Genomic DNA, 27,754 nt, shown 5'->3' with positions numbered 1-27,754 from the left:
AGTTTTACCTTCTGTTCATGCTGGTATAGGAGAGGAACAAGGGATGAGGAATATATTGTTCTAGTATGAGGACAGCCATGCTTCCATAGTGTTACATCATGGTTTAACATGATGTCCAAATTTAACCGTTAACTTATATTTTGAGAAGGCTATATGAAATATTAAAGATAGGAGCCTAAACTTTTGGATTATATTTAAGATATAGCTCTCCTAATGCTTTTCCTCCATATTTCAAGCTTTGGATAAAACTCTTGTTCTAATCACTTCCAACATATTTTTAAAAATAATTTTATACATATTCAAGGAGCAGCTGCAGATGGCACATGTTAAAAAGAGATGGTACTTCAATCATGCAGCTGTATACACTATCTTGACTTTTTTGAGCTCCCATAGGCTCCCTTGTTGAAGAACATATTCTTCGGAAGTTACCTGAAACCATTTAGAAGTAACATAGATTCTCCATTGTTTTTGTTATTTGTTCTTTCTTCCCTCCTGCCTTGAAACTGTTGAGCTATGTCATTTTTTAAAATTTAAATTTATTAAACTTACATATCAATATTATTTAAATAGTGAAATATATAACATGGCATTAAAAATCAACCTGAGTTTCGACATTCAGTTTCCTCCTTAGGAAGACATAAACACACAGTGCTCACCTTTCAAATCCAATCTGCCTTAGTGCTTTTTCCCATGTCAAACCTGCAGGGAAAAAAAAGGCACATTAAGTTGTATGCTCAACAATGGAAGAACAATGAAATTCTCACAGTGGAGGAACAGATTGTGAAAATGTCAGAATTTCCTGAGATGGTAAAGCTGACCTGTTTGGTCAGAGGAAAACTAACAAAAACTTTCCTGAAAAACTGGAAACTTTATATGGACTTTTTGCTGAAAGAAGAAAAAAATATGATGATTTATGGGTTCAAAGATTTTTTAAAATGTGGACTAAGTGAGGGGCTGAAGGAATTTGCATAACAACTAAGAGGGAGGATAGATTATAAGACTGTAATTATCTGTTGAAGACAAGGGCAGAAGTCATATTTCATAACTTTAGTTTCTTTTTTTTCTCTTCTTGCACCTTTTTCTTTCTATCTTTTTCCTTTCTTTCCTTTCTTTTTATTTAGATTTGTCTTTAACTTTATGTAAAATTCACAATACATATAAATAAAAAAAGATTGTTTTCATTTTTCCATACAATTGGCAACCTATAAGTGTCAGCTGCTACTTAAATTGACACATTATTTTCACAGCACAGAAATCCTACTATGTTGATCTTTCTTATATTGCTAAGCAATGAGACAGCCAGGAGGACCATGCACAGGTGCTATGATAGAACAATGCAATGACCCATTCATACCAATATTCAACCAATTTAACCAGTATCAGTGGTTGCACAGAAGTGAGTCACAACAGGGATTTGCTATACCACTACTGGAGCACAGGAAGGACAGCCACAGTAAGAACACCTATAGCATTGGGGCAGTATGAATAGGTTCTTTCAGCAACTGCTGGAAATACATTTTCAGGATGCCAGTTTATAACTCCATAACAAAATAACTGGACACTACTCCATTTAAATTTATCTTCTTTGCCAACCTTATTAAAAAAGCTAAATAGAGATCAGAATACTTTTTAAATTTTATATTTGTTATTTTTAGTTGTCATAATAGCAAGCCACCCAAATCCAGATGTGCTCTTTTGTTCCACACTACTTTTTATTTTTTTAGTTCTATCCATGTTCACGTCTAGTTTCAAAATTGTTCACTAAAAGTCTAGGAATTTCTAGTATAGATCCAAAAGCTGCTTGACTCTCTCTATTGATCCTAAAATCCAGCACACATGTGGGGAGAGGGTGCATCTGACAGTGGTGAAGCCAGACATAAAGGAATAAAGGCAAGCCTCAGTATAATTTAAAACTTTATTTCAGGTAACTTTAAAGTTATTTCAAAACATTCTTGTTTAATACTAAAACCAACTATATGTTCAAATTTAGTTTCTTCCATTATATTGGCAAGCCTCTCAAGGGAAAAAAATATATCATTTGGCTATAAAAAACAGAAAGACATTCCAATGTCCAAAAATAGGGACCCTAATTTTTTTCTTCATGAAGTATCTGTTCGCTCAAGTTTATTTCCCTTATGTCTCTTCTCCCACTCTCTCCCCTTTTAGTATCTTTTTACTTACTTACTTACTTAACTTACTTACTTACTTGGCTATTACAAGAAAAGTATTTTTTTTCCAGAATATAGGAAAATTTTGACTAGATTCATCCATAGCACTAAATATTATTTCTTTAACCACAGTTAACTAATGCACAATCAGCTGGATTCATAGATTATCCTAAGCCAAAATCAAATAAAGTACAATGTAACTTAATGTGATATCTGATTCTAACCTTGAATTCAAAATATGGAAGTTTAAAAGTTCTATGTAAGTTAAATGTTTGCAGTTATTAATATGTTAAGGCATCCTCTGAAGACACCGTTTTCAAGACATTTTGTTTAAGATATCCTATTTTAAAATGTACTTTAAGTTAGCCTAAAATGTATTTAAGAAATTAGTTTCATTATTTTCTTCCAAACTAAGTGTAATATAGATGTTCTATTGTTTTAACTAATATTAACTCTTGAACACCTTTTTTTTTTGAGGGCAGCTATTTCCCTATGCATATCTCTTCTGTAAGTGTTTCTCAACATGTTTCTCAATAGGTCTTAACTCAAGAAAAGGTGTCCTCTTGCAAGTTGGCTTCGATATTCATCATTTGCTTAATTAATTTGACATTTATTCCTTAAATGTATTCAGATACCATGTCTTAATGCTGTCCTCATCTTTCCCCAATAGGAGCAGCAGAATCAAAAGGACAATTATAACTCAATTTACTGCTAACAAGGTAAACAGTGTGTGTGTCCTGGAAGAAAAATCGTATTAGTGAAACTCTTCTGTAAAATATTTCTAAACCAAAAACATTTATTTCACTGAGTAAAGAACTGAATCTTTTGAGGCCTTTTCTCATCAACACATCTGTTCCAGTTCTTGTAGGTTTTAAAGGACATTTAAATTATAAACTTGGACAACCATTGATTTAAACCTTCTTTATAATCATCATACAACAGCATATCATCAACTGCTAGATTACTGATTCCTATGATTAAAGTTTTATTACAGGAACTTGCTTAGCTACTAAGTAAGTTTGCTGTATCTCTTTTTAATTTTAACTTGTGGTTATATTTTGACAAGGATAAAATGAAGCAGTAAAAGTTTTAGAGTAATTAGTTTTACTAGTTATCCTTAAGAACAACAACCAAGTTTGTTTGTTACTCAGTTCCTGAATGAATCTGTTGCTCCAGTTTTAAGCCAGTACGTATTATCACAGAAACAGTTTAAAAAAAAAGTAATTCCATATTTATCAATTACCACATTTCATTGTAATCTGAACGCTCACAATATGATTATAATATTATGTTATAAACCTTAAACTTAGAGACAGAGCACCAGAAAAAAAATCTAAATCAGCCTTTGCCAATCTAAGAAGAATCAAACATTTCTATTTAAGACCTTCAAGAATGGAGCATTTTGCTCTGGTCCTATAAAAAAAACTCATCTATCAAGGCCCTAATTCCCATATTCTGACCATCTGTCAGATTCCTCTGATCAAACAGTTCACAGAACCCCTTATCGGAGCATCTTCCATCACTTCCTTATCAATGGGTTAGACTCTCCGTCACCGGATGGGAGGGGGTGTGAAGTGGGAGTGTGAATTGCATTATTATGGCTTCAGATTTATGATGGTTCACATCAAGGCCAGTCAGTAAAGATATACCAGCAACACCACCTGGATGAGAAGGGAGGTGACACACTTTCATGGGAAAGGAAGGCAATCAAGGGAATGTAGTTTTAAATGTCTTCAGCAAAGGATCGTTACCTTGTCGTGGTGCTGGAGCTTGAGCACCTCAATGATGCCATGAGCTAAACCGTGAAGGGCCACCCAAGACGGGAAGGTCATGACAGAGAGGTCAGACTAAATGCGATCCCTGGGGAAGGTAATGGCAACCCACCTCAGTATTCTTGCCGTGAAAACTAAATGGATCAGTACAACCAGAGATATGTCGGTATACCATCGGAAGATGAGACCCCCAGGTCGGAAGATGGTCAAAATGCTACTGGGGAGGAACAGAGGATGAGCTCAACTAGCCCCAGACGTGATGACGCAGCTAGCTCAAAGCCGAAAGGACGGCTAGCGGCCGACGGTGCTGGTGGTGAACGGCGAATCCGATGTTCTAAGGATCAACACACCATCGGAACCTGGAATGTAAGATCTATGAGCCAGGGCAAATTGGATGTGGTTATTGGTGAGATGTCAAGATTAAAGATAGACATTTTGGGCGTCAGTGAACTGAAATGGACTGGAATGGGCCACTTCACATCAAATGACCACCAGATCTACTACTGCGGACAAGAGGACCACAGAAGAAATGGAGTAGCCTTCATAATTAATAGTAAAGTGGCTAAAGCAGTGCTTGGATACAACCCAAAAAACGACAGAATGATCTCAATTCGAATTCAGGGCAAGCCATCTAACATCACAGTGATCCAAATATACGCCCCAACCACAAATGCTGAAGAAGCTGAAGTAGAGCAGTTCTATGAGGATCTGCAGCACCTACTGGACAACACGCCTAAAAGAGATGTTATTTTCATCACAGGAGACTGGAATGCTAAGGTGGGCAGTCAAATGACACCTGGAATTACAGGTAAGTATGGCCTGGGAGAACAAAACGAAGCAGGACGCAGGCTGATAGAATTTTGCCAAGACAATTCACTCTGCATAACAAACACTCTCTTCCAACAACCTAAGAGACGGCTTTATACATGGACTTCACCAGATGGACAACACCGAAATCAGATTGATTACATCCTTTGCAGCCAAAGGTGGCGGACATCTGTACAGTCGGTAAAAACAAGGCCTGGAGCTGACTGTAGTTCAGATCACGAACTTCTTCTTGCACAATTTAGGATCAGACTAAAGAGATTAGGGAAGACCCACAGATCAGCTAGATATGAGCTCACTAATATTCCTAAGGAATATGCAGTGGAGGTGAAGAATAGATTTAAGGGACTGGACTTAGTAGATAGGGTCCCGGAAGAACTCTGGACAGAAGTTGGCAGCATTGTTCAGGAGGCGGCAACAAAATACATCCCAAAGAAAGAGAAAACCAAGAAGGCAAAATGGCTGTCTGCTGAGACACTAGAAGTAGCCCAAGAAAGAAGGAAAGCAAAAGGCAACAGTGATAGGGGGAGATATGCCCAATTAAATGCAAAATTCCAGAGGTTAGCCAGAAGAGATAAGGAATTATTTTTAAACAAGCAATGCGCGGAAGTGGAAGAAGACAATAGAATAGGAAGGACAAGAGACCTCTTCCAGAAAATTAGAAACATTGGAGGTAAATTCCAGGCAAAAATGGGTATGATCAAAAACAAAGATGGCAAGGACCTAACAGAAGAAGAAGAGATCAAGAAAAGGTGGCAAGAATATACAGAAGACCTGTATAGGAAGGATAACAATATCGGGGATAGCTTTGACAGTGTGGTCGGTGAGCTAGAGCCAGACATCCTGAAGAGTGAGGTTGAGTGGGCCTTAAGAAGCATTGCTAATAACAAGGCAACAGGAGACGACGGCATCCCAGCTGAACTGTTCAAAATCTTGCAAGATGATGCTGTCAAGGTAATGCATGCTATATGCCAGCAAATTTGGAAAACACAAGAATGGCCATCAGACTGGAAAAAATCAACTTATATCCCCATACCAAAAAAGGGAAACACTAAAGAATGTTCAAACTATCGAACAGTGGCACTCATTTCACATGCCAGTAAGGTAATGCTCAAGATCCTGCAAGGTAGACTTCAGCAGTTCATGGAGCGAGAATTGCCAGATGTACAAGCTGGGTTTAGAAAAGGCAGAGGAACTAGAGACCAAATTGCCAATATCCGCTGGATAATGGAAAAAGCCAGGGAGTTTCAGAAAAACATCTATTTCTGTTTTATTGACTATTCTAAAGCCTTTGACTGTGTGGACCATAACAAATTGTGGCAAGTCCTTAGTGGTATGGGGATACCAAGTCATCTTGTATGCCTCCTGAAGAATCTGTATAACGACCAAGTAGCAACAGTAAGAACAGACCACGGAACAACAGACTGGTTTAAGATTGGGAAAGGAGTACGGCAGGGCTGTATACTCTCACCCTACCTATTCAACTTGTATGCAGAACACATCATGCGACAAGCTGGCCTTGAGGAATCCAAGGCTGGAGTTAAAATCTCTGGAAGAAACATTAACAATCTCAGATATGCAGATGATACCACTTTGATGGCTGAAAGTGAAGAGGAACTGAGGAGCCTTATGATGAAGGTGAAAGAAGAAAGTGCAAAAGCTGGTTTGCAGCTAAACCTCAAAAAAAACCAAGATTATGGCAACCAGCTTGATTGATAACTGGCAAATAGAGGGAGAAAATGTAGAAGCAGTGAAAGACTTTGTATTCCTAGGCGCAAAGATTACTGCAGATGCTGACTGCAGTCAGGAAATCAGAAGACGCTTAATCCTTGGAAGAAGAGCAATGACAAATCTCGATAAAATAGTTAAGAGCAGAGACATCACACTGACAACAAAGGCCCGCATAGTTAAAGCAATGGTGTTCCCTGTAGTAACATATGGCTGCGAGAGCTGGACCATAAGGAAGGCTGAGCGAAGGAAGATCGATGCTTTTGAACTGTGGTGTTGGAGGAAAATTCTGAGAGTGCCTTGGACTGCAAGAAGATCCAACCAGTCCATCCTCCAGGAAATAAAGCCAGACTGCTCACTTGAGGGAATGATATTAAAGGCAAAACTGAAATACTTTGGCCACATAATGAGAAGACAGGACACCCTGGAGAAGATGCTGATGCTAGGGAGAGTGGAAGGCAAAAGGAAGAGGGGCCGACCAAGGGCAAGATGGATGGATGATATTCTAGAGGTGACGGACTCGTCCCTGGGGGAGCTGGGGGTGTTGACGACCGACAGGAAGCTCTGGCGTGGGCTGGTCCATGAAGTCACAAGGAATCGGAAGCGACTAAACGAATAAACAAGTTTTAAATGTATGTTTTAGCAGGGATTCTCCATTCGTAGCTTTACCTCTGTCCTAGTCATTTCGCTTCATTAAACAGTTAAAGGATCCCAGGCTCCTGACTGTCATTGTGTGAATGCTCGAATGGTCTAGTGCTGACACCATCAGGAATTTGTAAAGACTTAATTAGCCTTTAGTTAGTTTTAAAACTGTTTAGATTATGTTTAATTTGTTATACCTATTACAAAAAATGGTAAGTTTCTGAAATGCTGATGGCTTTACTCATATTTTCTCTATTAATTGCATTCCCATAATGTGTATTATATATGATTTAAAATATTGTCAAGGAATCTCTATCACAGTGTTCCTCTATAGCAGTCTTCTCAACTCTAAATGGATTAGACTTCATCTCCCATAGTTCAGATTTGTTAATGGATGCTCTTTAAGTTTAGTGTATTGATGCCCACTGGGTGGGTAGAGGTCGAATATTAAAGAGGAAATATTTTCTGAAGGCTTATAATTTGCTTAACAAGGAATACCTTGCCCAAGTTTTTGTAAGGAATGCAGAGATTCCAGTAATAGTTAAAATAATTATGTATCCAAGTCAGTGGGGTAGAACTGCTATATTAATGTTTGTATTTTATAGAAGAAGCCAGAAACAGTGTATGCTGGTGCAATTGTGAGCTGGCACTAGAAGATGAGAACTCACTAGTATTTTAAGTATAACTTAATAATTTATTTAAGTTTTAAATATAACTTAATAATAATAATAATAATTTGAAATGCCCATTTAATAATAATAATAATCCCTGAAATATCACAACTAGCTGTTCTCTTTCTGCTTTGGGCTATAATTCCATATTTCTCTAGATGAAAGTTAATAGAAAATATCTCTACATTATCTTGCCCCATATATGTTCTCTTCTTCAAATAGATTGTCCTTTTTCTCACTAAATACAATGTGATTGAAGGTTTTACATTAGTGTGACTATAAGCTATTAGACTTCCTGTTTTGATTTGTGTCCTTAATAAATCATAGAAGCTTTCTATGTCACTATCCAAGGAGGAAGGAAGCAAATCATATTTAAAGATCTCCTTTGAAATCCACAGGGAATTTCAAGGAAGAGTAATATTGCTTCAATGTCAGCAGAAGCCACCTTGGAGGTTAGCAAATACTATTATATTAGAAAGATTTCTTTCTTAACATAGAGGGAATAAACTTTTATCTCACCAAAAAAAAAATGGCACTCTAATCTGAATTTAATCTGCAGGCTAAACTTCATGCAATAATAGTTGTGAGAATGAATTAAATTGCATATTTTGTTATTCAAATAGCAACCAAGCAAAAATCCTTCTCCAAAACTGCTATCAGCATTTTAGGAGGCATTGTCCTTTTGCTCTGACCTGACATAGCCAGAAAGATTAACTTCCCTTACCCAGCCTTGATTATCCCAAAGCTGCTCAGGTATCTCAGTACTATTGTTTATTGGTGAAAATAATACCTTAGTATTTGAACTGCATTTGGATTGACCAACATGATTAATTTGCAAATAATGAATTTGGATTCAATCACAAATCTTAGAAAATATGCAATGGAAGGAGGTGGAGAACTAAGGTAAAACACTTGTTAGGACAAGGCAAACCATTAAAATTGCTGGACCATTTATTAAAACACTTAGAGGGCTGCTATCTTAAAGCCTGAAGTATTTTGGGCAGGTTTCTTTCTTTACATAAAGATGGATTTTGCATCATTTTGGAAATTGCAGGAATCCTAATTCCCTTTTCACAATGCAAACTTTACAGCTCATAAACCACTGGTAGATTTATAATAGGGGAGCTCTCTTTGGAATGTCTAGTATGTCCTGTTCTCCTGGCCTGATTTTAACATTTTAAATAGAAAACAAGGGCCGAATAATTCTAGAGAAGCACTTTTCCCCTGCAGGACTATATATTTTAGAACCAAATGTAAACATTCTTAATCAGGAACCAACAAAAGTCTAAGTGTGGCACACCATTTTCTAAATAAAGGTCTAGTAGATGTATGAAAAGCACATTTACAGGGGCAAATAGTGGGAAATGATCACATTTGATTTACAAAGCTTCTGGCATTTTGTAACAAAAAATTATCTTCAGCATAGGGTGACAGCAGATTTCCACATAATGGGGAAAAGCTGAATAATTGTAAAAGTAAAGCTAGAGATGAATCACTTCTACTAGATCACAATATACCAAATGCACTGAGAAGGAGACATTTTTTCCTCTCAGTTTACATTGTTGTTTCCATATAATTGAAATTTACCATACTTAAATCCTAAAAAAAAAGAGGATTAATAATTGGATGAGCTAGTTCTCTTGAAGACATCAGACCGTATGTCCAAGTAAATGTATTTTTCAAATTCTTTGTTCTAATCTTTCAACAAACTACAGCAATATCAGTGGACTACAGTACAACAAAATATGAACTTGACTACAAACTGAATATAAGCCAGCAGTATTATGTGACTACAAAAAAGGCAAATGTAATTTTAAACTGTATCAACCAAAATACAGTTTCAAAGTTTCAGGTAGAATCATCCTATTTTATACAATTTTGTTATGCTCTACCTTGAGTACTATGTCCAGTTTGGGGCATCTCATTTTACAAAGGATTCAGCAACAATGGACAGATTGTCAAAGATTTTCAGTCATCCAGGTGGAATTGTCTGTAGATTGAGTCATGGTAACTGGATTTCCTTCTTTTTGGGTTGAAACGTTTCGCTGCTTGTCCAAGCAGCTTCTTCTGCTGCTCTTCTGCTGCTCTTCAACCAAAAAGAAAGAAATTCAGTTGCCATGACTCAACCTACAGACAATGGAACAGGTTATGAGAAGGAAAGTGAGGATGATCAGAAAACTAAAAACTACTGTAAGTCCTACAAATAGAAATGGAAACAACTGGACAGGTTTAGCCTTGAGATGAAAAGTTTAAGAGGAGATATGATAAAAGTCTTCAAGTAAATGAAAGGATGTTGTACCTGAAAGTAAAAACTGTAAATATGTTTTTTACAGGTTCATCTTAATATTTGTAGCCCCAAAGATAGTATCTTGAGCTTTACAAAAAACAAAATAAAGCTTTATTTCTAAAACAGTATTAAATTTCTAATAATACTTTCATAAACATGTATACTTTTTCTTCTTGTTTAAGCACAATACAGTAATTATCTTCCTAAAAGCAAAAAGGACTGAAGTTCTGCTAGTGGTCTTGCAATGAGTTGTCTTTCTAGGGAGGGATTATATATCATGATAACTGTGAACAGACTGATAACCAATTAAAGTGGGAATCTCTTAATATAAATTCTTATTTGGCTAAATAAATTTACATTATTTTACTCTTGTCAACAGCCTTTAATTCTCTGCAACTCAGAATACAACTGAATCTACAAATTCCTGTCTTTCAATGGTCATTAATAAGATTAGGAGGAATATACATTTTCATAAAAAACCAGAGATGATTCCTATTACTAGCACATATAAACTATATGAGGCCTTCTAACTTTAGATCATAATGGATTTTAATGCAGAGATATTAAAACACATTGCATATACTAGTAGGTAAAGGTAAAGGTTTCCCTTGACGTAAAGTCCAGTCGTGTCCGACTCTAGGGGGCGGTGCTCATCTCCGTTTCAAAGCCTTGGAGCCGGCGTTGTCCATAGGACACTTCCGGGTCATGTGGCCAGCATGATTCACGGAACGCCGTTACCTTCCTGCCGAAGCGGTACCAATTAATCTACTCACATTTGCATGTTTTCGAACTGCTTGGTGTGCAGAAGCTGGGACGAGCAACGGGAGCTCACCCCGCCGCGCGGTTTCGAACCGCCGACCTTCCGATCGACAGCTCAGCGGTTTAACCCGCAGCGCCACCGCGTCCCATGCATATACTAGTACATTCTTAAATTTTAACAAAAGTCTTAAAATAATACACAAGAGACATTTAAAGCAAAACAAAGTTTGCAATACTACCAACTCAACAGCACTTGCAAAGCTCACGATTTTACCAAGTTAACTGCAGTTTTTAAAAGATGAAACATGTTTCAGAGATGAAAGAATCTCGAAACAACAAAAATAAAATACATTGCATTTGAAATGTGACCAGTGGCTGAACTTCATTTCTAGTTGCCAACTGTTTCTGAAAAACTGCTACAATGATGTATTTCTTCAAACTGAAAATAATGAAAAATGTTCAGCAGCTGCATTAGATCTCCAGCCAGTAGTTCAGATGTTGAACAACCAAGACCTAATTTTAGCTATTCAGGTTTTAATACTTAATAGATTCAGCAACTTGCTTGCTATATTCTGGTTCAATATGGACATGAATTATTGGAGGCATTTCATGTAAAATACAATAGAAATTTTACATTGAAAATGCACAGTGACCAACACAGGTTCTGCAGAATATGTGGGGAATGCTTCAAAGTGCTTATTTCAATGTGGTAACGACAGAAACAGAAGACCTACAGCTCTTCTTGATGTACTTACATGGATGATCCCACACTTAAAATAGTGTATGTGCTTTAGAGGTTTTATCTTCTATCATTTCATCTTTAATATCAATATAAAACAAAACACTCAAACTCCAGTCTGCATTTTTATTCACACAAAAAATTAGGCATATAGAAATCATTATGGAATGAAATATATCTCTACACTATAAATAATGATCATTAAAATAATTTTGTATTTGTACATGTCACAGTCAAATGCCCACAGTTACTTTTTGAGATGGCTGGCTATACGAATTGAATGAATGAATGAATGAATGAATGAACGAACATTTTCCCCTTTAACTGGAACATGTATAGTGAATCATCCTATGTTTTTACTGTTACCTGCATTCAGTAATAACTGAAGTGCAGAACAATTCAGCTTGATTTTTCTTTGCTGTGTGAATTAGTGATATATAGTCTAAAGACCTCTTTTAATTTGCTCACAGCAAATCATTTAAGGATAGCTCTTTTATTCAGTCATTCAGTTGCTTCCAACTTTTCATGACCCCCATGGAATCTTTTTCAAGTCCTTCTTCAAGTGCCTTTGATATTTCTAAGCATTAGCACCTTCTCCATTGACTTTTGCTTTGCATTAGCTTGATTATTATTCCTTTCAGTGAGCAGGCTCGTTATACTTCATCTAGCAATGAATTACAGGTAGTGCTCACTTAACAGTGGTAATTGGGACTGGCAGCTCCATCACCAGGCAATGTGGACATAAAGTGTGATGTCACATGACCGCGCCAACTTACAATGGTACTTGAGGCAGTTCCAGTTGCTGTCATTAGGAAAATCCCACCAGGCTGCAGTGTCCTGCAGGCACACAATCACCGTTTGTGACCTTCTGCTGACTTCCCCTTTGACTTTGCTTGTTGGAAGCCAGCAACAAAGGTTGCAAATGACAATCACGTGACTGTGGGACACTGCGATTGTTGCAATTGCAAGCTGGTTGCCAAGAGCCCAAATCACAATCACATGACTGCGGGGATGCTGCAACGATTGCGACTGCAAGAAACAACTGTAAGTCCCCTCATTCAGCACCACTGTAACTTTGGTTGCTAAATGAGTAGTCGCTGAACAAAGACTACCTGTATTTCTTCTTCTGAAGTCCATGATCTCAACAATCCTCTCAAGCACCACAAGTCAGAGGCATCAATTTGTTTTTTATTCATCCTTTCTTATTCAGCTTTCACCACCACGTGTGACAACCAGCAAAACCAGAGCTTTGACAATACACATCTTTGTTGGCAGCATGAATTATCTGCACTTTAATATGTAGACTTATCATAGCATTTCTGCTCCGTAGCACATATCTATTTATTTCATAGCTAAAGTCACCATCTCTCTGAATTGCTGAGCCTAGGAAGTCTGCCAGTAGTTCAATTCTTTTCTGCCTATTTGCATTGGGTTGGCATCTATTGACCTATTGACTTTGCTTGTGGGAAGCTGGCAGGGAAGGCCGCAAATTGCAATCACGTGACCATGGGACGCTGCAACTGTCATAAGTGTGAGCCAGTTGCCAATCGTCCAGATCATGATCATGTGACTGCGGGGATGCTGGGACGGCTGGAACTTTGAGGACCAGTTGTAACCACCACTTGTTCAGTGCCGTCATAACTCCGGTCGCTGAACGAGTGGTCATTAACTGAGGACTATTTGTATATGAATGCGCAATAACTATTATTTATTTATTTTATTTATTTTATATCACGCCTTCATTATTTTTATAAATAACTCAAGGCAGCAAACATACCTAATACTCCTTCCTCCTCCTGTTTTCCCCACAACAACAACCCTGTGAAGTGAGTTGGGCTGAGAGTGAGTGAGTGACTGGCCCAAGGTCACCCAGCTGGCTTTCATTTTGCACTTCACTTAGCGTGAAAGGCATATTTCAAGGTTGGTAAAACTGCTGCTAAAAAAAAACACGGGTTCAAAATACCTCATTATTTAAACTTGCTTTTTTAGACCCACAGGTCGACTAGTGGTTAACAGCAAAGACCTGTTATTATATGTTTTATTTCCATGTCTGGGTTTCATTGCCTCAATGTTTATAGAGAGATTTTTTTAAAAAAGAAATGTCTCATTATAGAGTTTTGAATATGTCGGAAGCAAGAATATGTTGTATTGTGGGACGTGGTGAATATGTGGGAAGCAAGTTGTGAATATGTGGGAAGCAAGATCTGTACAATACAGTCAACAGGAACAAATATTTGTGCTTAGCCCATAGAATATTTATTTTAGGGAGAATCACTTTGGTGATTTAGTGCCCATCTGAACATTTATCTTACAACAACTCAAGTTTATTTATTTATTTAAAATATTCATATTTAATCGCATACGATTAGAGCAGCAGCCTTCTACATCCATCAACGTTTTAAATTACTTAATAACTGTCTTCAAAGTGTCTACTGAGAGTGGCCAAGAATATCTTCCAGCAGTCTACTAAAGCATATTCTGCTTTCTGCATCATTTGATGAATGGTCTCTTTCAGTACAGAAGGACCTTTCTGACATTATTCTCTGAAAGACTCTTTCAGAAAGTAGTATTATTTCTAAAGATTGAATTTTATTGTATGACTACCTAACCTACCTTACCAAACTTATGGGATGAAAAGTGGGATATAAATGTTTTAATAAATACACTAAAATCTTAGTAAGAAAAGAATATTACATCCCACTCTTTGTCCATGTTTTGTGTCTTTCCTTTAAGTATGTGAAATTAAACATTTAATAGCAATTAAATTCAAAAGGGAAAACCAGTATTAGTCCCCTCTTTCTTCCCTTTCTCAGTGTCTTGCAGATGCAGCCTTAAACTGAATTTCTCTCTTTGTAGTTAGTATGATCACCATTCTTCTCTCAAAGGCATTTACTTTTGTGGCTTTAATAAGTGTTCAACAGAGAAGCACATTTTTCCTATTGTTTTTTTCTCCATGCTAGAAAAACCATAACTTTTGTGGGATGTCACTGTTAAAGCCCTAGGAACAGGAACAGAAAACTGACAACCTGTGACTGTACATGTTTGACAGTACATATGTATGAGGAAAGCAAATGACACAGACTCTGCATGTCCAGGAGAGGTCCTGAAGCACCGTACACATCCAGTCCATGAATGATAGGCAGCCTTGGCCTCTTAAGCGACTTCCTCCACATGCAGCTCTTAGGTGCCCTGGTTTGTTGCATCAATATTAGCTATAGTTAGCTGCAAACAGTACATCTTTAAATGGTAATTTCTTATGCTGACTTGTTGAAGCTAGTCATGGTCCCAGATCTGAGCAAAGCAACATGTGTTTATATAAAAATGAAAGTAAAAGCCTGTGCACTCTTCTTCATCCAGATGGGAAAGGAGCATGCTAGCCAAAGGCTCACTAAGGCTAATTCGTACTAAACTGTGGTTTGGCATGGCATGTAAACACAGTCCCGGAGTCCTGGACAAGTGTATGTAGCAGCATTAATGGGCTATGCATAGGCATTCTGCACAACCTGTAATTTGTACAATACAGTAAGACACAAATTATATATATATATATATATACACACACACACACACACACACACACATACATACACACACACACACACCATTTTTCCTCCAAGAAACAATTTCAGTGAACTGAGATTTAATTGCAGTTATTCCACTAGCAGTGGCACAAACACTAAAATAAAGACAGCATCTCTCAGACAGTTTCTACTAGTGTAATTTTGGAATCAGTCTATGGATTTGAACCATTTGCTTCCTAAAATACTTTTCTAGGAGTAGAATTCTATAAGCTAGCCAGAGACGTATTCCACCATTGCCTGATTCAGGGAAATAATGACTAGGTTATATCATAATGATTTCTGCTAAGGTAGTAAATCTACACACTTTGTAGCCTAAAAAATAAAATAAAACCGCTTGTTCATTACGATATTGTCTAATGATAGCCCCCAGTCCTTCCTGCATCCTATTCCATTTTCCTGAAAAGCCTTGTGATGAGTGGTTCCACATACATTTTTATTAACTTTGATGTGTAAGAAAAATTGGCTAAACTTCTAATCTCTGAAAGATATCTAAGCAAGGAAGTAAATCGGATTTACATGTATATAAAACAAAGCCAAAATACCAAATTAGTTCTTCCACCATCTGGTAAATGTCAAAGATATATCTGCAGATGTATTATCTGTCATTGTAGATAACAATACAATGACATCACATATCCTTTTCACAACATCCTTCTGTTCCTGCTGTATTGATATTTGTATGTTTTCATTTTAAAAAATGAAAAAACTGACGCAAGTAACATACATATAAATAATCATATATTTAGGTATATATAAACATTGTAAATGCATGTTGCAAAAGTTCATGGTTAATTAAACTGGATCCAGATAGTACTGTTATAGAATATACAAATTTATGTATATTTGTAAGGGAATGAAATGTTCAAAGGATCAGTTACATTCTTTTAAGAGGTAATACCAGCTTCGCTGATTTCTTGTAAGCCATGTTGTTTTTCAGTACTCAAAACAGCAAACACATCAATTGAAGAGCACTACGAGAACTTAAAAGACAACAATCAGGAACAGTTACAAAACAAGTACATTGTGTCAATAGGCAAATATAATATTAATATATTAATATAATGCAGACAATACAAATGCATTGATGTAATTCAATAATGGAACAAAAGGGAGAATAAAGCTTAACAGAGAAATAAAAATATACTACATTCAGGAGAAAGAGATCTTCATTCTACAAAGGTGATATTTTCTATCTATACAAATTGCTTAGCCACCTTTCTTCTAGCTCTGGGACGGCTCCTTCAATCTCTTTTTCTTTCCTCACTTAGGGGATTAAGGACTGTGCCAGTCCTCAAAACGTGCTGTTCTTATAGTCTCTCTTCAGTGACAACCAGCACCCATTCAGGCAGCAAGTTTTATCACTCTCTCTGCATAACATCTTGCTCCCGTATTTGTCCAGTTATTAAAAAATATTACATGCATGGTTTGTGTAACAGGCCGATCTATAAACTAAGCATGTTCCAAAAGTGTGGGTAGAGTCTCTAACAATATCTGGACAGGTTTGATAGCAGCTGTAGTGGGCCTTGAAAAGGAGGTTCTAGAAAATGCACAAACTTTAAAAAAATGATTCACAAAAAATGTCATGTGCAATTGGAAATCCTTGCAAAGTTTTATATTTATTTATTTATTAAATTTTGCCACCGCCCATCTCCCCATGAAGGAGGGACTCTGGGCAGTTTACAATAATGATAAAAGCATTAAATATCATAAAATAAATATAAAACACAATATAATAATATAAAACATAAATATAGTGTAGTATAAAATCCAGATGATGATAATAGTTACAATAACGCTCGTATACATCTAAAGGGCCATTTTAGGGCACCAGCCATCTCCAGGAGTGATTACTTCCCTCCTTGCCCCAGGCAGGGTGGCCAAACCAGGTCTTTAGTTGTTTTCGAAAGGCCAGGAGATGGAATCTGTCTTATCTCTGGGGGAAGGATGTTCCAGAAGGCGGGAGCCACTATAGAGAAGGCCTGCCTCCTGGACCCTGCCAGATGGAATTCTCTTACAGACGGGGTCCATAACATGCCCTCATGTTTGGAACAGCTTAACCTGTGGTATTCATGGGGGAGTCAAAGCAAGTAAAATGGCAGTCATGGCAGAGTGATCTAAGTCCTCCTCCTTTTATATGTTTGCCAGTACAGAGTTGGCCCTGACCTTACAGGCTTTCAGAAAGGCAGTCAAGACCTAGTTGTTTCAGAACAATTATGTTAAAATTTGGAACGATGTGAAAAAAGATTTATTAAGATGGGAAAAATTACAATTGTCTCTCATGGGGAGAGTATCTGTGATTAAGAAGAATGTCTTGCCTAGGATGACTATACCAATTTTGTTGACAGATTTGCCATTTAAACAATGGCAGAAAGATATTTTGAAGTTTATCTGGCAAGGCAAGAAACCAAGAATTAAATATAAATTGTTACAAGATGCCAAAGAACAAAGAGGTCTAGGTTTACCTAATTTAAAACTGTATTTTGATGCTTGTTGTTTGCTTTGTATGAAAGAATAGATAACTTTGAAGAATATGAAATTACTACTCATCGAAGGACATGAACTAAGATTCGGGTGGCACGCCTGTTTGTGGTATGATAAAGTCAAAGTAAATAAGGATTTTAAAAATCATTTTGTCAGGGGTGCTCTATTGAGGGTTTGGAACAAATATAAGGCAAAATTGTCTCCTAATGTACCATTATGGTTGTCATCTCAAGAAGCATTTGTTAGAGGAGAAAATGTAGGAGGACTAAGTTGGTTAAAGTATAAAGATTTGTTAAATCTTGAAGAGGGTAAACTGAAACTTAAAACAAGGGAAATGTTAGAGTTGGAGGGTTTTACATGCCATTGGTTTACTTTTGTGCAATTGTCAGAACGTTTTAAAGCGGATAAAAAGATCTATAAATTTGTTAATGAGACAACTCAATTTGAAATGGAACTCTGAACAAATGATGAACATGTTATTACTAAGATGTATAAGAGGTTGTTATAGATGAATCTGGAAGATAAACACGTCATGAAATGTATGATTAAAAGGGCTAAGAACCTTGGGTATAATAATATGCTGGAGCACTGGGAAAATATGTGGAACAAAGGTTTGAAATTTATGCTGAATTATAATCTAAAAGAAATTTTTAATAAAATGATGTATTGTTGGTATTTGACCCTGATAAGTTGTCCAAAATGTATAATGGTGTAACGAATGTTTGTTGGAAATGTCTACAGGGTGAAGGAACTTTTTATCATCTTTGGTGGACCTGCGAGAAGGCTAAAAAGTTTTGGGACCAAATATGTAATATTGTTCAAAAGATTCTCACAGTGAGCATACAAAAAAAAAACCCTGAAATGTTTCTTTTGGGTTTAATGGAGAAGGAGTTAGAGAAACAACATGTAAATTTACTTTTATATATTACAGCTGCAAGACTTTTATATGTACAACGATGGAAAGATCCACATATACCTACAGTGGAAGACTGGATTATTAAATTACTGGATTTGGTCCAAATGGCGAAGTTAACAGATTTAATAAGACAGAATACTGTCTCTGGATTCATCTCTACTTGGCAACCACTTTTAGACTACTTGCTTGTGAGGGAAAAAAATGAAGCTTTAATTATGGGTTTTAGTGACTAAATGGTTTGCATTGATAGAAATAATATTAATATGGTTTAATTACTGGTAAGAGATTATATTTTAAATTGTATTTATATCTGTATTGGAGAAGTCAGAAACCATCTTTTGTTTCTTCACTTTTATAGTTTTTTCTTTTTTTCTTTAGCTCTATCTTCTTGCTTTCCTATATTTTCTATATTGTATTTTAACTATATATTTTGAAGTTGATAAAGTTCTTATTAAAAAAAAAAAAGACCTAGCTCTTTCCGAGGCCTTTGGGTTGGGATGAGCAGAATTCCTAACTGGATGACTTATGATATAGTTTAGTTCTGTTGCCATGTTATTGTTTCAGTTGGTTTTTAATGCTGTCTTTTTTTTTTTTTTTTTTTGACATTTTGCATTTGCTGTTGATTATTTTTGTACACTGCCCAGATTACCTTGTTGAGTGCTCATATAAATGCTCTAAACATGCAAATGTGAGTAGATTAATAGGTACCGCTTCGGCGGGCAGGTAACGGTGTTCCGTTTAGTCATGCTGGCCACATGACCACGGAAGTGTCTACGGACAAACGCCGGCTCTTCGGCTTTGAAACAGAGATGAGCACCGCCCCCTAGAGTCGGACACGACTGGACTTAATGTCAAGGGAAACCTTTACCTTTACTTATACATTCAAAGGGACAAGGCTTCAATTGTGCTCCAAAATGGCCACCATGCCTGTTTTTACCCCCGTTGGCAGACGTCACCGAGTTGAAACACTGAAATCAGTTTTTTAAAAATATTTTGCCTCCTAGAGTACTGCTATATGAAAACTTGAAACAGAGACTACACATAATAGTTCTTCTCTACAGCTTATATTATACATGGAAACAGAAATTCTTTTAAAACAGGGACATTTTAATATATAAAGTATAAACTATGACTATAAACAACCACAGACTGCAGAAAATAATGTAAACCAACCCACAAGAAAAGTGAAGTATTTTCTAGGGGACAAACTTAAAATACTAGCAACATGGACAGAGTAATAGTTACAAAAAAAATCCTATATACTACTAGGTAATTAATGGCTCATGAAAAAAGGCTATTATTATTTCAAGAGCAGAAATACAATGAATACTCCCTTCTGAACTATTATGAAGTAATAGTTGGCAGGAAATTAAACAGAACCTTTGATATATGCTTAAACAGCATTTTTAGAAATGTCTATTTCCTCAGACATAGTTTTTAAAAGCTGGATATAGTGGTATAATGGTGTAACTTAATTTGAAACACAAGGGAATTTTTAAATAAGATAATCTTTGCTGCCAAAGTTACTATAACTAAAATTTAAATATAAAAATTAGTACAACTAGAAAGATTGCCACAAGTTTCTAGAAACTATACAAGTTTATATAGACTCACAGACATTCTAGTTCCCACTGGAAATCAACTCATAGAAGTAAAAATGGGGTGGCAATGGGTTATATCAAATAAGAAAGGTTTAGCCAACATGATAACAAATCTGCCTTTGGTATGTTAGGAGAAAGTTTTGGAGGTACATACTTATTGTTAAAATTTATTCAATCTCCCTGGTTTTCTCAACACAGTCACAGATTTGATCCAGAGACAATGCACAGGTCTACCTGGGCCACTTCCATAAAACATTCTCATACTTAACAAAATTTGAAATAATTTAAGAGCCTCATTTAACATAACTCTCTAAATTTTCATATCTGATTATTCAGCTCTCAAATTAAATAAAAATGCTGCAAAGAACATTGGCCCCCTTTTCAATTCAGCATTCAGAAGAAGTACTCATTACACTTTGGCAAGCCAATCAATTCAAATTCTGCAACTATATCATTATAATTGAACAACTTCCCAGAATAAATCCCAAAGGAATTGTAAACATCTTATGCCTTAAATCCAGAGGGGGGTGGAATCTGTCTTCTGCTGCTTTGGGCTTTTTGATTAAGATGCAACTTAACTCATTTTCATCTACAGCAGCATTATGTAACAACTAGAATCAGAGAGTGGGAAGGGACCATTTAGGCTATTCTACATGTCCAGCGACCTGTCCAATACAGGAGTTCAAATTAAACCATGCCCAATAAACAACTGCTTGAATACATTCCGTGAACAGTAGACTATGCATTGATATCCTGTTCCTAATGTTACGACATTTTTCCTAATATATGCCCTTCCTATAAGTTAAATACCTTATTCTGTGTCATGCCCTCTGGAGTGATAGAGAACAAGTCTCGAATGCAGATATATTAAAACATATTGCATATACTAATAAAATCCATTTTCCCTTGATTTCTGTTATTTTCTTATCCTTCCCATTTGATTGTTGCTATCCCCAGTTTCTTTGGATTGATTAGTGACAGGAATCTGGAAGGATATGTGCCCTTCAAGATCACTCAGAAGCTACAGCTCACCCAGAGCACAGCAATGCATGGGTGCATCTCAGTTCACCTAAGTGATATTTCTATTTTGTGAATTACACTGCTTACACTGCTTTTGAAGCTGGCCTTGAGGAATCCAAGGCTGGAGTTAAAATCTCTGGAAGAAACATTAACAATCTCAGATATGCAGATGATACCACTTTGATGGCTGAAAGCGAAGAGGAACTGAGGAGCCTTATGATGAAGGTGAAAGAAGAAAGTGCAAAAGCTGGTTTGCAGCTAAACCTCAAAAAAACCAAGATTATGGCAACCAGCTTGATTGATAACTGGCAAATAGAGGGAGAAAATGTAGAAGCAGTGAAAGACTTTGTATTCCTAGGTGCAAAGATTACTGCAGATGCTGACTGCAGTCAGGAAATCAGAAGACGCTTAATCCTTGGGAGAAGAGCAATGACAAATCTCGATAAAATAGTTAAGAGCAGAGACATCACACTGACACCAAAGGCCCGCATAGTTAAAGCAATGGTGTTCCCCGTAGTAACATATGGCTGCGAGAGCTGGACCATAAGGAAGGCTGAGCGAAGGAAGATCGATGCTTTTGAACTGTGGTGTTGGAGGAAAATTCTGAGAGTGCCTTGGACTGCAAGAAGATCCAACCAGTCCATCCTCCAGGAAATAAAGCCAGACTGCTCACTTGAGGGAATGATATTAAAGGCAAAACTGAAATACTTTGGCCACATAATGAGAAGACAGGACACCCTGGAGAAGATGCTGATGCTAGGGAGAGTGGAGGGCAAAAGGAAGAGGGGCCGACCAAGGGCAAGATGGATGGATGATATTCTAGAGGTGACGGACTCGTCCCTGGGGGAGCTGGGGGTGTTGACGACCGACAGGAAGCTCTGGCGTGGGCTGGTCCATGAAGTCACGAAGAGTCGGAAGCGACTAAACGAATAAACAACAACACACTGCTTTTGAGTACAATTCTAGATGCTGGTTGTCACATATAAAGCTTGTCATGACTTGTAGCCTGGATATTTACAAGAAAACTTTTCTCCAGTTATTTCTGTCCATCCAATAAAATCTGGTAGGGTTGGCATGTTCCAGGTCCCAACAACAAACCAGCATAATCTTATGGGACCTGAGGTGTGCTCCTTCTCTATCACCACTCCCACTCTCTGGAACAGCATTTTTCCCAAGTCCACACAGCCCTAACTCTGATGTCTTTTAGAAAGGCTTTAAAAACCAGATTCTTCCAGCATCCCTGGGCAGGTAATGTTTGAACTTGCCTGAATGTCATATTTTAAATCTGATTGAAATATATTTCTCTGACAAAAACATGTTTCTATGTTTTTGCTTCTATTTTGTTCTTATTGTTTGGGGGGATTTTTCTGTTTGGTTTTTTATGACTTATTTTTAAACTTTTGTATATTGCCTTGAGTTGCTTGCAGTTTTATAGTAAATATGTTTTATAGAATAAGAAATGTTTTTATGAGAATATTCATATTTAGACCTGTAAACTCTGCAATCGATAAAGCCCATTTGTATTCTTGCTGAATATTTCAAAATTCAGCAAATCTATAAAACATTTCCACCTATTTCCTAAATTAGAGTTTCTGGTCAAGACCACTGGTAGAGGACAGTTAGCAGGACAAACTGCTTAAATTAATTCCTACACTTGCTATTTTCTTCTCTTTTTCCACTGTATATTCTTTGTGCACTCTAGTATTAAATCTTACAAGTCAAAAACATTTTGTGCCTGTATTTATATCTGAATGTCTGATTTATTATTTAAGGCTGTTAAGCATATCTGATGGCTTATACATAACTGCTTTTATTTTCCATTAAAAATTATCATGAAATTGTACTGGTTACTTGCTACCACCAAAAAAGGAATTTAGAAACTATATGTAGCTTTGTGCCACCAACTGTCTGTCAATGCTACATGTAAACTAAGAAGAACTTTAATATATACTTTTCTTTAATAAGTTTGAAAAGTGTTTATCTTTGCAGACAGGATACACATTCAGAAGACTGAATTCTAGAAGTGAAAGACTGACAGGAATCAGAAACATCTCTTTCTTTTAAAGTATTTCTTTTCTCTCTCCCTTCCTCTAATTATTTTAAAACAGTTTTTCTTCAACAGGCAAGTTTTGGGCTTTACATAGGTTTTTCATGAGTTACTGTAGGACTCAGGGGTGGATAAACTTTGGATGACTAAGGTGTGCACTTAGGCTATAAACGGAGTGAAGCTGTTTCACACATGTAGGTGGGGTTGTGGTTTTAGAGGGAACTTGGTGAGGTTTCTTTATTTTTTAATTGCAGTATGTCTATTGTTAGGACTTGCAATATGGTATTTCTATTTCTTACTTCAAATTGGTTTGTTGAGTAATGACCAGACGGGATCCAAGAGTGATAAAAGGGGGCAGCATATTGCCAATCCTTGGACTAGCTTTGAAGATTGCATACTGCCCACTGCTGGACAACCAATAATTTTTTTATATTGGTATGACTGAAATTGCTCTTCTCTTAATATTTTCTCCTCTGACTTTCTGATTGTCATTTTTGTAAATTCTGGATTGATAAGCAAATTATTGCACAATATAAGATTACTGGCATTGTCAATATTTCACTCTAAACATTAAGAAGATACCTGCATAAATAGAATAGAATTTTGCAGATTATTTTTGGTATGAGAAATTGCTACTAAAATTTACCCACAGTGCCACAACAGGAATTAAGTCAAACTCAGATTATGTATAATTTTAGTTGGGAGTTGTTGCACCAATTTTTTTACAATGGCAACATTTACAACAGTTTCTATTGAGAAAGCTAGATAGGCTATCTCAGAGGCTGGTAACATGGCATCCGCATTGTCTAAAGCACATGAATATCTACAGAGTATGATAAAAAATTCAAGATGGCAGGTACCACTGTCCGCCTCTTTTTTATGTACATTGCTATCTTGACTTTCATAAAAACATCCTGTGGTATGTCTGCTAAAATACCTCCAGATGATACCTGTAGGTTCCCTCAAATATCTCAAGATTGCTAAATATTACATGATTTGGGGGTTAAATAGAACCTGCTGCTTTAAGATTGTTGCTCCATGGGCTACATGCATGTTCATACAGACAACTCTATATGAAATTATGGATGAGGCAGAAATAGATTCTGAGTGATTCTTTGCAAATAAAATATTAATACACTGACCCTAAAAAAAATCTAATTATAAAACCATGATTTTATAAGGGTAGTTATAATACATAGGTATCTAAAATAAATCTGCAGGAGAATACTATGAGAACATATTTATCATATCCATGGAAATGGACTCTATTGTAGGAAAAACAGCAGCGCTGAACAGAATCCATAAGCATTTGCCTTTCTCCAGTCCAAAATCCACAGAAGTATATTTGTGATAGATGCCTCTGAATAAGAATGTATATATTTGAAAGACGCAAAGAAAGGGCATATTGGGGGATATATATATGTATGTATGTATATTTACAAAGTATATATAAAATATATATACTTTACAAAGTCTCTCCCTAATATTAATAAGTATATGTATATATTAATATTAGGGAGAGACTTTGTAAAGCAGGATGACATGAAGGAAAATTTGCATTAAATGTTTTGTTGGACAGATTTATATTCAAAATTAGATAGTTTAGGGGAAGTTGTATAGAAAAAATTTACAAACTAGGAAAAGAGACTCATTTTTTAAAAACATTTTTTTTAAATTAAAACTGACAGACTGAAATATTTTTTTACTAATCTGAAAAGTAAAACAATATAGATCTAAATTGATTCACACATTCATATCCCAATACACTTCCCACATAAGCTACGCAAAATGCTAGAAGAGTAAAAAGAATTATACTCACAGTTATAATTAGGCTGAATAGTTTTTGCAGATTCAAGGCTGGTTATTGTGATTTGAAAGATGATGTGCACAAGCAGAAATGTTAAACTCATGAAACACAAGGATTTTAATAACCGCCCTGTATGCCCTGAAAGATATAAAATACAATTCAAAATAATTTAATGTGATAAAAGGCCTGGTGTAGACAAGATTGCAACATTAACTGTATTATGCATTATGCTTGTGGTTTTGTTTTTATCTATGTTTACTATTTTAATTGTTTTTAATTAGTTTTGCAGTAGGGTTTATTGTACTGCCACCCAGAGTCACTTCGTATGTGACGGGCAGCCTTATAAATTTGACCAATAGATTTGACAAACAAACAAATTAACACTTTAATACAATAAATTGTATTAAAAAGCACCTAGTAAAATCATAGATATTAAACTGTTTGCTATTATAATGCATTGTGTCAAAGTTCATGGTAAAGAAACTTAAGGATTGCGGAAGAGCAGGCTGTTCAGAAAAACTGCAGACAGTCGTGCTGCCTCCTTCTCCTCCTAGTTGAGCCTTCTCCTCAGCGGCAGCACAGCAGAGTTGCCAATGAAGCTGCAACTTTGCAACAGGTATGGGAGGAGACGGGGGGGGGGGGGAAATGTGTGTTTTGGAAGCTCTGCAGCCACCAGCAAACAGAGAAAAGCAGCCAAATAAAAGGAGGTGTTTTTTTTTTCCTTCAAAGGGAGTGAATGGTCCAGAAGGAAAAAAATACAGAGCCACAGCAAGGAAAAGTGTGAGTACAACATGGAAAGTTGCAAGTAGTCTACTATACATGCTGGCCAATAACAGAGAAAGAAAAAAACCAAAAGAAATTCCAGAGAGAGGAATTAAGGCAGAATAGTGTTTGTAAGAAGAAAACACTGTCATATAATTGTATTACTATAGAGTGTAGTATTGTAATAGTAATTGAGTGTTGTAATTGTTATAGTGATAGTAATTAGTGCAGCAATATAGGAAAATAGCATAGGATAGACTATAGAATAGAGGCAATAGAAAACACATATAGACTTGTAAGTTTCATAGTTCACTTTAATAAATATATGTGATTTAATAAATATGTATGATTTAGAAAGCCAAACAGAATAAAATAAAGGGGAAAATTCTACTGGCTCTAAATGTTTTGCAGAATTTCCTGTTTTTCTAAAGTTTCTATGCCTAGTATTAGTAGCTGCATCCTTTGGATTAATAAATAGTATCCTTCAAGCTAGTTATTCACTTTGACTGGCAAGTTTGTGTAAGCAAGGTACCCATTTTGTTAACAAAGTATTTTGTCAGAGGAGTTGTAGCATACCATTTGCATTATTTCTAGGGGTGTGTTCCAAGTTTAAGACATATTCAAGCAATTTGTCATTTATCTACATATTCCATTGGAAATCAACCAAGCACATAAATATTCAGTGGGACTGGTGATGCCTAGATGACATTGTACAGTAAACTCACATGTATTTGAATGCTATAGCTGACATATAAATACTTTATATATTTGTCATTGTAATAGTTTATATAAATAAAGACATTTTAAAACAAAGAAATGTTTTGGTTACTCCTGCAGTGTTATTCATAAATGCACCCTCTGAAGAGATTCTAAGAATCTGTGCAGCAATGTTACATACAGGTAGTCCTTGCTTACTGACTGCCTTGTTTAGTGACCATTCAAACTTACGATGGTGTAAAAAACAGCTTTGCGACCAGTCCTCGCATTTATGACCATTGCAGCATCCCATGGTCATGTGATGTGATTGCCATTTGGGTTCTTTGCAACTGGTGTGCAAACACCCTTCTCAGTTTAAAGCAAGAAATAGCTGGAGTAAATGCAAACTATTCATGTTTATTAAATGAGGAATTCTATCTGAATTATCTACCATAGATAACTGTTCTTGACCACACAGAATGAACCAACACATTTGTACTGTTTGGGGACTGGCAGTAGCTGTTTCTTCTGCAATCAAGCTATTTAGAGATACTTTAAAAATCCCCACATATCAAAAACTATGTCTGTGGTCTAGAGTTTCTGAGCTGCCAGGATTTTCTCCCCAGCGTGTGTGAAACAAATAAGAGGCTTTTTCCCTAAGCAAATGGAAGAGCAGGGCTTTTGATCCAGATTGGAAGCAGAGCAGAGAACAAATCCCTTAAACTCACACTAGGACCCCAGCCCACACCAGCAGGCTAAACAATAAAATAATATGTGCAACCTGATCTTTACTTTACAAGGATGGAAAACCACCATGCTGTGGAAATCATCTGGATCCTTAAGCAGTTTGAAACAGGTTTAAGTTTTTTAAAAATTTGCTATGCCTCCAGGTGTGAAAAAGTAATTTAAAGAAAAGAAATTTACAACATGGTCAAATACAAAATGACCACATAAATGTGTGGAATGAGTATACAGTCTACATAAATGGATATAATGACAAGTTAGCACCACTGCTTTTCATTTAAATATTAGCATTATGAATAGGAAATGAAAGGTCAAAGGAAAGAGTCATTCCCTTCAGTCAAAGCAGTAAGCAAAAGAGTAACGGATTTTTACAGGCTGCAGTCCTACACAAACAGAACTGGAAATCCACTATTTGATTTGTTTCCAAGTCAACTTGGATATGATCAAGCTGCAATTTACCCATAGAAATGGGAGCCTCTCTGTTTAAAATGGCCCAGCATCTCTAACT

At 36.3% G+C, this 27,754-nt stretch overlaps 1 protein-coding gene across 1 annotated transcript in view; it reads right to left on the bottom strand.

Annotated features, from left to right (window-relative positions):
• PIEZO2 (piezo type mechanosensitive ion channel component 2) overlaps positions 1-27,754 on the bottom strand; it is a 224,439-nt gene that overhangs the window by 107,073 nt on the left and 89,612 nt on the right. The window contains exons 3-4 of the mRNA XM_063299098.1: positions 25,057-25,182; positions 657-699 (exon numbers count right to left, since the gene is read on the bottom strand). Coding sequence (XP_063155168.1) covers positions 657-699; positions 25,057-25,182 — 169 coding nt within the window. The remainder of the gene's footprint in view (positions 1-656; positions 700-25,056; positions 25,183-27,754) is intronic.

This window comes from Candoia aspera, chromosome 3 (assembly GCF_035149785.1).
Source record: "Candoia aspera isolate rCanAsp1 chromosome 3, rCanAsp1.hap2, whole genome shotgun sequence".
Taxonomy (NCBI): domain Eukaryota; kingdom Metazoa; phylum Chordata; class Lepidosauria; order Squamata; family Boidae; genus Candoia; species Candoia aspera.
This window is presented reverse-complemented; position numbering and strand designations above follow the sequence as displayed.